General features: G+C 36.3%; 1 protein-coding gene across 23 annotated transcripts in view; it reads left to right on the top strand.

The window, feature by feature from the left end:
• SEC31A (SEC31 homolog A, COPII coat complex component) overlaps positions 1-13899 on the top strand; it is a 91666-nt gene that overhangs the window by 43886 nt on the left and 33881 nt on the right. For 17 of the 23 annotated variants that reach the window (XM_066233504.1, XM_066233507.1, XM_066233505.1 and 14 more), the window contains exons 12-18: positions 3581-3655; positions 5335-5373; positions 5907-5984; positions 7561-7633; positions 8058-8236; positions 11627-11753; positions 12612-12757. In XM_066233504.1, coding sequence (XP_066089601.1) covers positions 3581-3655; positions 5335-5373; positions 5907-5984; positions 7561-7633; positions 8058-8236; positions 11627-11753; positions 12612-12757 — 717 coding nt within the window. The remainder of the gene's footprint in view (positions 1-3580; positions 3656-5334; positions 5374-5906; positions 5985-7560; positions 7634-8057; positions 8237-11626; positions 11754-12611; positions 12758-13899) is intronic. The other 6 variants (XM_066233514.1, XM_066233518.1, XM_066233520.1 and 3 more) reach the window with 1 other exon arrangement.

Genomic DNA, 13899 nt, shown 5'->3' on the forward strand with positions numbered 1-13899 from the left:
TCTCATATGTACCTTGACCAGGCAAGCTTGGGGTTTCGAACCAGCAACCTCAGTGTTCCAGGTTGATGCTTTAACCACTGCACCACCACAGGTCAGGCAAAAGACATAATCTCTACTGGAACCTATTTTAAAATTAGAACATAGAGCTTAGCATATTAAAGTCATAAGTATAATAAAAAATAGAATATTTTTTGTAGTAGATCCTGTTAAGGAAATGGAAAAAGATGGAGGAGGTGAGGTAAAAGGTATAGGGGAGAAAGGTTGGGGGCATTTCTCATCCCTTTTATTGAGCTGCAATATGACAGTAGAATAACAAATAGAATTTTCTAGTTGGTCATTTGCCTACACTGGAATGACTATTTATAATAAATTTTCCAAAGAAAAGAGGTTTAGACTACAATAAGGTTAATTTAAAGCATTATACAGTTAATTTTTATAGGTTTTTAATTAAATATTAATTTTGGCAATGTTTTAGGATATTGAATGTTCCACATAGTATGAGTGTTACATTCATATAGCCTTTGGACATAAATTAGTTTTTATTTACAGAAATCATAGTTTAAAAAGAAACTTTAATATCCATCAGAAACCTCCCAAAAAAGAAAAGTCCAGGTCCAGATGGCTGCACTAGTCAATTCTACCAAACATTCAAAGATGATTTGATATTTATCCTTAAACTCTTCCAAAATATTGAAGAAGAAGCTATCCTCCCTAACATATTTTGTGAGGCCAACATATTCTGATACCTAATCTGGCAAGGATAACACACAAAAAAGAAAACTACAGACCAGTATTTCTAATGAATACAGATGCAAAAACCGCAAACAAAATACTAGCAAATCAAATACAGCAATACACTTAAAAAAATAATACATCACCATCGATTGAGGTTCATTTCAGGGATACAAGGATGGTTCAGCATATGCAGATTGATCAATGTAATACACCGCATTAATAAAACAAAGGATAAAAATTATATGATCTTATTAATAGATGCAGAAAAAGCACTTGGTAAGCTACAATATCCATTTATGATTAAAACACTCAATAAAGTAGGTATAGAAGGAAAGTATCTCAACAAAATAAAGGCCATATTTGAGAAACCCTCAGCCAATATCATTCTCAGTTGTGAAAAATGAAAAACTTTTCCTCTAAAATCAGGAACAAGACAAAGATTACCACTCTCTTCACTGCTATTGAACATATTTCTAAAAGTCCTAGCCAGAGCAATCAGGCAACAGAAAGAAATAGGCATCCAAATTGGGAAGCAAGAAGTAAAAGTATCACTTTTTGCAGATGACATAATTCTGTATATCAAAAATACTAAAGACTCCACCAAAAAACTATTAGAAATAATAAACAAATACAGTAAAGTTGCAGGATAAAAAGATATATACAAAAATCCACTGCTTTCCTGTATATTAACAATGAAACTTTGGAAGAAGAAATGAGAAAAACAATTACTTTTGCAGTGCAACCAAAAGAATAAAATACCTAGGAATAAACTTCACAAAGGATGTGAAAAGACCTATATACTGAAAACTACAAAGCATTATTAAAAGAGATTGAAAAAGACACAATGAAATGGAAAAATATTCTATGTTCATGGATTGGAAGAATCAACGTAGTTAAAATGGCCATATTACCTAAGCAGGCGTCCTCAAACTACGGCCCGCGGGCTGCATGCGGCCCCCTGAGGCCATTTATCCTGCCCCCACCGCACTTCCGGAAGGGGCACCTCTTTCATTGGTGGTCAGTGAGAGGAGCACTGTATGTGGCGGCCCTCCAACAGCCTGAGGGACAGTGAACTGGCCCCCTGTGTAAAAAGTTTGGGGACCCCTGATAAAGCAATATACAGATTTAATGCAATCCCCATCAAAATCCCAATGTCATTTTTTAAAGAAACAGAATGAAACATCAGATTTATATGGAAGCACAAAATACTCCAAATAGCCAAAGCAATTCTGAGAAAACAAAGCCAGAGAGGTATCACTACCTGACTTCAAATTATAATGCAGAGCTATTATTATCAAAACAATATGGTATTGGCAGAAAAACAGACAGACAAATGGAACAGAATCGAGAGCCCAGAAATAAAACCACATATATATGGGCAAATAAATTTTGACAGAGGAGCCAAAAATACACAGTGGAGTAAAAGAAAGCCTCTTCAATAAATGATGCTGGGAAAATTGGAAAGCCACATGCAAAAGAATATACAGTTTGCCCCCATGTACAAAAGCTAATTCAAAATGGGCCACAGACCTAAATGTAAGATCTGAAACAATAAATTACATAGAAGTAAACAACGGTACTAAACTTATGGACCTTGGTCATAGAGAACATTTTAAGAATTGGGTCCCAAAGTCAAGGGAGGTACAGGCAAAAATAAATGAATGGGAATATATCAAACTAAAAAGCTTCAGCACAGCAAAAGAAAGCATTAAGAAAACAAAAAGGCAGCTGACCAAATGGGAGATAATATTTGCAAACAATACCTTTGACAAGGTGTTAATATCCATAATATATATATATAAAGAACTCATACAACTCAACACCAAACAATTTAATTAAAAAATGGGCAGAGAACCTGAACAGACACTTCTTCCAAGAAGACATACAAAAGGCCAACAGATACAGAAAGAGATGTTCAATTTCACTAGGGAAATGCAAATCAAAACTACAATGAGATACCACCTTACACCTGTTACAATGGCTGTTATTATCAAGACAAGTAATAACAAGTGTTGAGGAAAAGGAACCCTCATTCACTGCTGGTGGGAATGTAAACTGGTACAGCTACTGTGGAAAACAGTATGATGGTTCCTCAAAAAATTAATAATAGAGTTACCATATGACCCAGCAATCTCTCATCTGGACATCTATCTGAAAAACTTGAGAACGTTTTTTCGCAAAGATATATGCACCTGTGTGTTCACAGCAGCATTATTCACAGAGGCCAAGCCATGGAGACAACCAAAATGTCCTTCGATAGAGGATTGGATAAAGAAGATGCAGTGCATACATACAATGGAATACTTCTCAGCCCTAAGAAAATATGAAATACTCCATTACCTTGAGAATATTATGCTAAACTAAGTCAGAAAAAGTTAAGAACCATATGATTTTACTCATGTGGGATATAGTACAAACTCATAGATGCAAACAACAGTGGTTATCAGAAGGAGGGAGGTGGAGGGGTAGTAAAGGGTAAAGAGGGCCAAATATATGGTGACAGAGATGATTTGACTTTGAGTGGTGGGAACACAATAAAATATACAGACCCTATATCATGCAAATGTACACTTGAAATCTATATAATCCTATTAACCAATGTCACCCTAATCATTTTAATTTTAAAAAGTAAAATTTTAATCAACCAGGATAATTACTGGTATATTTACTACTTAAAAATAACTTAAAGAAAAACTATTTTTTGGATTCTTTTTTACAGTGAACCTTCTAGGTGATACAGTAGACTGTAGGTATTTTTAATAATTCTACTTGAAATTTGATCATGTAATTAAAAATTAGGTCTTTATATGCAGGTCTTTGTTTCAAGAATATGTCTTTTTTAAAGGTAAACTTTGAGGATGATTCTCGTGGAAAATACCTTGAACTTCTAGGATACAGAAAAGAAGACCTAGGGGAAAAGGTAAAGTTTTTGAAAAGTAAAAAAGTGTTTATTCTCAACCTTTATGTATAATAGATTTTTTAAAACAAAATTCTACACAGATCATCTCATCTCAATCATTGAATAAATATTTAATGAGAATTTTTATTTGCCAAAGTTTTGAATACAGATTGTTAAATATGAAATTCCACTATATATTTTATTTTATTTTTTAAGTGAGAGAGACAGACAGACAGGAAAGGAGAGAGATGAGAAGCATCAACTCATAGTTGCAGCTCCTTAGTTATTCATTGACTGCTTTCTCATATGTCCCTTGACCAGGGAGCTCCAGCTGAGCCAGTGACCCTTTGTTTAAGCTAGCAACCTTGGGCTCAAGCCAGCGAACCTAGGCTTCAAGCCAGCGACCATGGGATCATATCTGTGATCCACACTCAAGCCGGAAACTCCGCATTCAAGCTGGTGAGCCTGTGCTCAGGCCAGCAACCTTGGGGTTTTGAACCTGGATCCTCAATGTCCCAGGCCAGTGCTCTATTCAGTGCACCAATACCTGGTCAAGCTGAAGTTCCACTTTATACCTGGATTTTGAAATTGCCAGAACCACCTTTAATTCAAACAGTGTCAGGGAAGATTGGGCGATGACCAGTAAGTAGTGTATAATCAATGGCCCTGAAAACTGTTAGAGATCACCCCACATGCACTTCAGCTTAAGTGATGAAAAATAGTGTACTATTTCTGGCTATCACAGTTTTCCACCCTCGCTGTTTATATTTATAGCCCACAATTCCCAAACTGTATTGAGTTGGTCCAGCTAACAAGTAATTAGTAAATATATATTTTGGCACAAGGGAAATTTATTGCATTGGATTTGAATAAAAAAATTCAGGTGATTTGCTTAACATCTTAATTTTTTAAATTTCATTTTAAAAAGAGGAAATTATATTCCAATTTTATAGTTGTCTTCTCTAAGAGGGACTTATTTATTCCACAGTGTTGACATGAACAGCAATAAAAACACTCTTGACTTCGGAAACCTTGAAGGAAATATTGTAGGTTCCTTGTGTAATTGATATTATCCCTGTCGTTCTGTAGCATTGTAGCGTTGTCACATAGGTCGTACAGGTTTGGTACTGCCCACTCCAGGCATGCCGCCTCGTTGAAGATGAGTGCCCCTTTGATGTCATACAGTCTTGGCATCACATCATAGCCCCAGCTGCTTACTGGCTATGTCTTTGATTATTCCTTTAGACTTTTTTTTATATTTAACTTGATGATTAGTTTACACTTTAGGTTCTTAAGAGATTAATTTGAAAATTTTACTGCATACTAGATAACAAAAACTGAGAAAATAGAATGTCAAAATACCTCTAATAGCGGTTCTTTCAAGAGTGAGTACCTGAGGAACTACTTTTAAAAATAGTTATAGTTATTTTATTTAAAACAAAGTAGAAGAAAACATGCTTATTTTGGAGTTTTGCCATTGACCAGCAGAGTGAGATGACCTGTGAGCAGTGGGACTCCTTGTGGTTGAAACGAGAACCATTGAGAATCAATCAGTTCTGCATAGATTTTATTTTCTTAAAAATACTCTCCCTGTTCTAAACTTTTGTGGATTTTGCCAATGAGAATGGAGTAAGAGGTGAATGTTTGCTATTTAACTTGAAATGTAATTCATTTTAGTAGGTGAGTTGTTTTTATTTCAGATTGCCTTGGCCTTGAACAGAGTGGATGGACCCGATGTGGTAAGAAGGCTTTTAAAAATAGCTATCTTCTAAAATTTTGGTTTAGGTGATAAGAAGGAAATGTAGTTTAAGAAATTTATCTGTTTCATTGTTTTACAGTATAAAAAGAGGTGCTGGTTGTAGGTATTTTAATAAGTGAATAAATTCTCATTTTAAAATAGTATAAAGTTAGCTCGTAGAGCATTCCTAGCTCTTGATGGTATATAAGTTTCGCAAAAAGAGGAAATGTGAAATCAGTGACTGCTCAGATACTGTTAAGATCTTTGTTGTCGAAAGGGCATTTAGTAGGAAAGGAAGGGAAGGTCTCAGCTCTAATGGCTTTTTGCTTTTCCTCTAATGGTGTTTCTCAAATTTACTTAGTGTTGCTTCTTCACTTGATCTTAGCCAAAAGGCCAAGAAGTGAACTTAGTATTGCTTCTTATGATTAAACTAGCTCTGAATATTGTTTGTTGGGTCTTTGTCTTCCTTGTTCACTAATAACCTTTTAATGCTCCATTCTTTAACTTCTTCTGCAATTGTTTTGTGTACCAAAGGCTCTTAAGGACTCTGACCAAGTAGCACAGAGTGATGGGGAGGAGAGCCCTGCTGCTGAAGAGCAGCTCTTGGGAGAGGTACTTACTTTCTTTTTCATTTTTAGTTACATTGGAAAATTATGTGCTATTTGTTTATCTCATGTTGAAATATGGAAAGTTTTCTTAACTACTTGTTCCAAAATAAAGATTGTTTTCTAAGAGAAATTTAAGGGAGGAATCTGTTTACTAGTTTGATGGAAGTATCATCTCTGAAATCTTTAGGTCTCTGACCTAGCTTCTGGATTATATGGTTTAACATTAACAGTTGATGTGAGATTGACTTAATTTGGTCAGATGGATTTTATAATATCTGCTGAAAAAAGATTTTATTCAGAAATCCACAGTGCAGTGAATGTAAAGTTAATTTTTTTCTTGGCACATTAATATCTAAGGCCCACTATCAGTGGCATAGGCTTCTGAATTAGTCTCTTGAACTTTGAGTTCTGGTAAAGACTATTTCAATAAATAAAATGATTGTCATGATTTACTATAAACATATTCTGAGTTGTAGTTGACAGTTTTTACTAGTTTAAAAAGAGTCCATTAATATTTTTTCTTTTAATTTTCTGGGTTTTTTTAACCACTAATAATTCTGTAATTACTTTTCTTACTTTTTAATTATATTTTATCTTGGAAAATTAATCAAGTTCTTTTTTCTCATTTCACCTTTGACGTTTTCATTGTTTTTTCTGATATGGGACTATCCTGACTATGGAGTGTTTCTTTCTAACTTTTACTATAAACATAATTTACCAATAAACTTCAACTATTACATGATGATTGTAAAAGACAGTTTTCTTAGAAGGAAGTCTTTTAGCACAAGCGGAGAATATAGGTCTTTTATCTCATGCAAGACAGCTATACTTGTCTTTAAAATTTCCTCGCTAATCTCTTTGAAATATTTTTTTGTCTTTTGAATTTTTATGCATAGAAGAGAAGGCATTTAGAGTATTTGTCAGCGATATCCCTGCATTAAACTCCTTTTCTTCTAAAGAAAAATACTGAATTTATATTTACTCAATCTTACATGTAATCTCAGAAATTTGGAGCAGAACTATATATGTTTTTACCAGGCTAATCTGTTATTCTGAGTGTGACTAATTGAAGAGAATACAAAATCTGTACTTGTAGTATAGTCATAAACAATCTGTTTATATTACATTTATGTAAGGACACCAAGTAATTTTTTATGAATAATTCAATCAAAACAAAAGGATCCTATAATTAAAGCTAGTGGGCAGAAATTTTTAGATGTGTAGAAACAGGGTTGTTTTAAAATCTAAGAATAGTATGATTAAAAAACATAATTCGCATGTTTAAAGGTACTCTTAGCTGAAGTACCTAAGAAAACAAAGGTTCTTCAGCCTCAATAATTTCCGAGCTACCAGTAATGGATAGGTATAGTTCAGTTTGTTTGACATTACTTCTGATATTGGATTTTAGTTATGATTATATAATCAGAGTTAATGCCTAAGGAAATCATAGATCTTAAGTGTAAAGTTGGATCTGAGCACTTTTCTGGAATAACTTGGCATGTCATCCAGTCAGTAGGTGAATAATCATGTATGAATTTTATTTTTAATTTTGCTGAATTGTTATCCTTTCACCTCTTTAGCACAAAGAGGAAAAACAAGAACCTGAATTTCTACCTTCAGCTGGAAGACCATTTAATATCTCCATCAGTGGAGGTAAGTACTTACTGGTTTTGACTTCTAATTTTTTTAACCATTTGAAAACAAATAGTTCTTAAGGTTAAGTTAGAAATGTTTTGTCACAGATGCTGGTGTTAAAAATAACTCAGTAATCATTTAGTATGTGTAAATAGTGCCTTAGAAATGGTAGAATGTTCTGATGCCTATGTGATAGAAACTGTATAATGTTCTTTATTATTCTGTTTGAAGCAATCTAGTATTGTCTTTCCTGATTTTACTTACATACTCTAGGTAAATTTCTGTAAATCTCAACAGCTTGGGTTAGAAATTAATCATCAGTAATATTCAGAGATTAGCACCTTTTTCTCCTTTGTGTGCGCATGTAAAGGTTGATATGTGTAGAATTTTTTCTTGTAACAAAAACTTTGTTTAACTTGGGTGTATTATTTCCTTGTTACAGATATTGATGGTTTAATTACTCAGGCTTTGTTGACGGGTAACTTTGAGAGTGCTGTTGACCTTTGTTTACATGATAACCGCATGGCTGATGCCGTAATATTGGCCATAGCGGGTGGACAAGAACTCTTGGCTCGAACTCAGAAAAAATACTTTGCAAAATCCCAAAGCAAAATTACCAGGGTATGTTATTTTAAAAATAATAAACTATAACTTTTATCTGATTATAAATGCTCTTGGGAAAAATTTTTTTGATTGATTTTAAAGAGAGAGGAAGGAGGGTAGAGAAAGAGAGTGAAACATTGGTTTGTTGTTCCTCTTATTTATGCATTCATTGGTTGCTCCTTGTATGCTCCCTGACTGGGGATGGAACCCACCACCTTGGCATGTCAGGACAATGCTTTAACCAACTGAGCTACCTGGCCAGGGCCTAAACGTAAAACACTCTTATTATAGATAATTGAAATGCAAAAATCAGTAAACAACAACAACAAAAATCCTTAATTTCTTGACCTAGAAATAGTTACTGTTGATAGTTTGGCATGATTGTACCAATTTGTTTTCTTTGCATATAAAATTTATAAAATGAAGAATACTTTTCATGGTTTTTTACTGTAGAAAGAACTTAGAAAATTTTAAAAGTAAAAATTTATTTATTTTAAGATTTTATTCATTTTGGGAGGGTAGAAAGAGAGAGAGAGAGAAGGGAGAGAGGGAGGAACAGGAAGTATCAACTCCCATATGTGCCTTCACCAGGCAAGCCCAGGGGTTCAAACTGGCAACCTCAGCATTCCAGGTTGACACTTTATCCACGTGCCACCACAGGTCAGACTTTTTTTTTAATCGAGTGGTGAGGGATAGACAGGAACAGACATACATGAAGGGAGAAAGATGAGAGAGAGAGAGAGATAGAGATAGACAGGGACAGATAGACAAGAAGGGAGAGAGATGAGAAGCATCAACTCATAGTTGCAGCACCTTAGTTGGTCATTGACTGCTTTCTCATATGTGCCTTGACTGGGGGCGCTCCAATCAAGCCAGTGACCCCTTGCTCAAGCCAGTGACCTTGGGCTTCAAGCCAGTGACCTTTGGGCTAAAGCCAGCAACCATGAGGTTATGTCTATGATCCCACGCTCAAGCCAGTGATCCCGCACTCAAGCCAGTGACCTCAGGGTTTCAAACCTGGGTCCTCAGCATTCCAGGCCGACGCTTTATCCACCACACCATGGGTTGGTCAGGCAAGGTAAAGGTTTAATGCCCTTTAATTCTTCCATCACATTAGTACCTCTCAATCTCAAATTCGTTCCAGTTTTTTATCCTTTTCCTGTAAGTTTTATAGAGCTTTTAAAAACAAATCAGGATCTCCTGACCAGGTGGTAGCGCAGTGGATAGAGCATTGGACTGAGATGAGGAGGACCCAGATTCGAGACCCCAAGGTCGCCATCTTTAGCGTAGGCTCATCTGATTTGAGCAAAGCTCACCAGCTTGGACCCAAGGTCGCTGGCTAGAGCAAGGTGTTACTCGGTCTGCTGTAGCCCCATGGTCAAGGCACATAGGAGAAAGCAATCAATGAACAACTAAGGTGTTATAACGAAAAACTAATGATTGATGCTTCTTATCTCTCTCTGTTCCTGTCTGTTCCTATATATCCCTCTCTCTGACTCTTCTCTCTATCTTTGTAAATAAATAAATAAATAAAAATAATAACAAATCAGGATATATATGTATATATATGTTGCTTATTACTTATATTGCAAACATTTTCCCTTATCATTAAAGATTCTTACAAAAATTTTTAATTGTTCTATAATATTCTATAGGAAGGATATATTATTTCCCTTATTTGGGGGTATTTAGGTAATTTCTTTTTTCTTTTTTCTTTTTTTTTCCTGAAGCTGGAAACGGGGAGGCAGTCAGACAGACTCCCGCATGTGCCCGACCGGGGTCCACCCGGCACGCCCACCAGGGGGCGATGCTCTGCCCATCCGGGGCGTCGCTCTGTCGCAACCAGAGCCACTCTAGCGCCTGGGGCAGAGGCCAAGGAGCCATCCCCAGCACCTGGGCCATCTTTTGCTCCAATAGAGCCTCGCTGCGGGAGGGGAAGAGAGAGACAGAGAGGAAGGAGAGGGGGAGGGGTGGAGAAGCAGATAGGCGCCTCTCCTGTGTGCCCTGGCTGGGAATCGAACCCGGGACTTCCACACGCCAGGCCAACGCTCTACCACCGAACCAACTGGCCAGGGCCTAGGTAATTTCTAATATTTTCCTAATACAGATAAATTAGTGATAAACATCCTTGTTATACCTAAAGATATGTGTGAATTTCTAATTATTTAATGAGACCATAGTCCTAGGAAAAGAATTTCTGGTGCAGAGGGTCGAAACACTTTTTTCTTTTTAATTTAGAAATTGAATTTAATGGGGTGATATTGATCAATAAGAGTACTTCAGTTTCGGTTGAACATCTTCATAGCATTTGAACTGTCGATTGCATTGTATATCCATCACTCAAAGTCAAATCATTTTCTGTCATCGTATATCTGTCCCTCTTTACTATCTTCCCCCTTCCCCTCCCCTCCTGGTAACCACTTTACTTTTATCTATGTCCATGAATCATAGTTTTGTATCCCACATAGGTGGGATATATATTTGTCCCTCTTTATTCCTGGGTCTAAACATTTTTAAGCTCCTGCTTGATGTTATTAAATTTTTCTTAATAAAAGTTGTCCCAGGCCCTGGCCAATGGCTCAGTGGATAGATCGTTGGCCCAGTGTGTGGATGTCCCAGGTTCAGTTCCCAGTTACGGCACACAAGAGAAGCGACTATCTACTTCCCCCTCCCTCCCTCTCCCCCTTCTCTACCTCTTCCCATCTCACAGTCAGTGGCTCAATTGGTTCAAGCGTGGCCCCAGGTGCTAAGGATAGCTCCTGTTGGAGCACATCAACCTTAGGTGCTAAAAATAGTTTAGTACTCATGCATTGGCTTCAGGTGGGGTTGCCAAGTGGATCCTGGTCAGGGCACATGCAGGAATCTGCCTATCTTCCCTCCTCTCACCTAAAAAAAGAAAAAAGTCCCAGTTTTCAGTCCTTCCAGCATTGGTTGCTGTCAGTCTCCTTAGCCTTGTCTCAAGTCACGTTCTCCTCTGTTATTTTTAGCCACACTGGCCATTTTCAGTTCCTTACTCTGTGTGCATTTCTCTCTCTGGGGACTTTGCACCTAGTATTCTCTTGGCCTATAATGTTTTTTTCCTTCTTGATAAAGTTAATTCTGACTTCAAATGTCTGTGTGCTCAGAAGTTCTTCTTGATCCATCAGACCAGGTCATGTCTTCCTGTTAAACGTTTTGATAACAACAACAAAAAAAGTATGCTTGTGTGATTTTTTGGGGGGAGGGGAACAACACCATATTCTATGTCAGTTGATTTAAGGATATATTTCACTTTGCTGCTGCTTTATTCCACATGAAATACTATGAATAATAAGAGTCTTTTAAAGATATAATTGACTAGCTAGAGTTCATTTTTATTAATATACCCAAAGCTTTTCATTTTCCCTTTGTTTTCTTTCCTTTCTCAAGCTAATTACTGCAGTGGTGATGAAGAACTGGAAAGAGATTGTTGAGTCTTGTGATCTTAAAAATTGGAGAGAGGCTTTAGCTGCAGTATTGACTTATGCTAAACCTGATGAGTTTTCAGCCCTTTGTGGTAAGAAAACGAGTTTTATATTACGTATGTGGCATTGTATATTGTAAATGAAATGAACAAATATTAAAAATTTTCATAAACCTACCGATCACAAATAAGAAAAATGCTTCTTTCAGAATTATTAACTGTATTCCTTCTCCATATCTAGTCATTATTTTCAATAATACTCTTTAATGATTTTAGTTTTAGACAGACCAGACTTATAATCTTGCCTCTGCCCCTTACTAGCTATACAACCTAGTCAGAATTACTTCCTAAGCCTTAGTGTATTCTTATGTGAAATGGCACATAATCAGCTCTCACTTAATAAATGTTAGCTTGATAAAATTAATCATTATAATGTGTGAGTAGAAATTATCATTGAAGACCATGACTAAACTGATGGCTGAGGAATAATATTTATAATTTGTAAGAACAAAACATCAGGCTGCTTAGTGAGAAGGAGCAGCAAATTGCTACCTTGAAAACATAAGAATATGAAAGAGAAAAGATATTAACTTTATTATTATGAAAAATTTACAGTAATCCTAGCTATCATTGATGTTTATCCCAAAGTGCCATATTTTAGACTGCTGCTTACAAAAGCAATGATGCAAATATTGTTTCTATTATTTTTTCTAATATAATTGTTAATGCATTCTATAGCTAAGTATAGAATCTTGTGAAGTAGTTCATTATGTACAATGTGTCACACACTTCTATTCATTTGACAAATATTTACTGAGCATTTGCCTGACAGAGTGGTTTTGTTTTGGTTGTGAAGTTGAATCCGTACTGCTGAAAATGGGCTGCTCACGATCTCTTCCTCTACAGATTGCCTTGGGTCTAACCTTATTTTGTTTTCCTCTTGACCTGTAGATCTTTTGGGCACCAGGCTTGAAAGGGAAGGTGATAGCCTCCTGCAGACTCAGGCTTGTCTCTGCTATATTTGTGCAGGGAATGTAGAGAAATTAGTTGCATGTTGGACTAAAGCTCAAGATGGAAGCAATCCTTTGTCGCTTCAAGTGAGTATCTTCGAAACATGGTGCTTCCTTTTTAGTTGTCTGTCACCCTACTTATAGTCTAGAAATTGATTTTTTCCAGAAGCTCATTGCTTTCACCTCACTAACTTAAATTTTAGAAGTTCTTTTTCCGTTAATTAGGTGTATTTATTGCTTGCTATACTTGGAGGGACAAAGTTTGAGACGATGGACTAGTTAAATGTGGTTGCAACTGTTTTGAGATCAAGATTGATTTGGTGGTTTGTTGGGAGAAGTAGGTGGCAAGAGCAGGAAAACAGCCCTGGCTTTACCTTTTTTTTCCTCGTGCTCCTCTCTCTGCTCCCAATGATCCATGTGCTTTGGGTAAAGAAAGAAGCAATATGAGGTAACAGATGAGAGGCATCCCCAGTACCGGTAGAGAGTCTTCATAGTTAAGAGGAAATGGAAGTAAGAGGTCAGAGTAATCCCATGTAAGATATGGACAAGCAAGGAAGTAAAATATTCTTCGTAGGCACTGAGTAATTATATCTTTTTTTTTTCCTAATAATTTAATCAGCAGAGTCTCATGATATTTCAGTCTAATATTTTTTTTTTCTTTCTGGAAAGCTGTTTTCTCAGTAGGGTTGTTGCTTTAAAGATCACTCTGTTGAAACTGAAAGTTTGGTAGGAAATCACGGTTTTCCTTCTGTGGGCTTCTGAGAGAAAACACACTTGATCCACACTTCTGGATTTGTGCACCTCTGAAGGGCAGGTGGGGGTTAGTCTTGTGCTTTACACCTGAAGCATAGCTCCCCATTGTTGGAAGAATTGCCATTGAAGAGCAGTATGAGAAACTCTGGTTTGAAATAGCAAGTCCATTAGGAGGTCATCACATAGTGGGACTGTTTTTATAATATAGATAGTATGGTGTTTTTACTCATAGTTTCTCCTACACTGCTGGATCCCAAGTTTCTGCCTTCGGACATCTGCTTATTACTTTCACTTTGGATATTTGCCTGCTTTAGTTTACAGGTGTCTGGCAGTTTAAGGATGTTTAGAGGAAGGTGGTAACCTGTGCCCTATTCATGAGTAAGAGACCTTCTTCCTCCCTTTTAATTACCTAAATGGTGGTCAGCTGTTCTAGACCTTTCTAAAGAGATGATAATAGGTACTATACTTACAGTAAG

The sequence above is a fragment of the Saccopteryx bilineata genome, chromosome 5 (assembly GCF_036850765.1).
Source record: "Saccopteryx bilineata isolate mSacBil1 chromosome 5, mSacBil1_pri_phased_curated, whole genome shotgun sequence".
Taxonomy (NCBI): Eukaryota; Metazoa; Chordata; class Mammalia; order Chiroptera; family Emballonuridae; genus Saccopteryx; species Saccopteryx bilineata.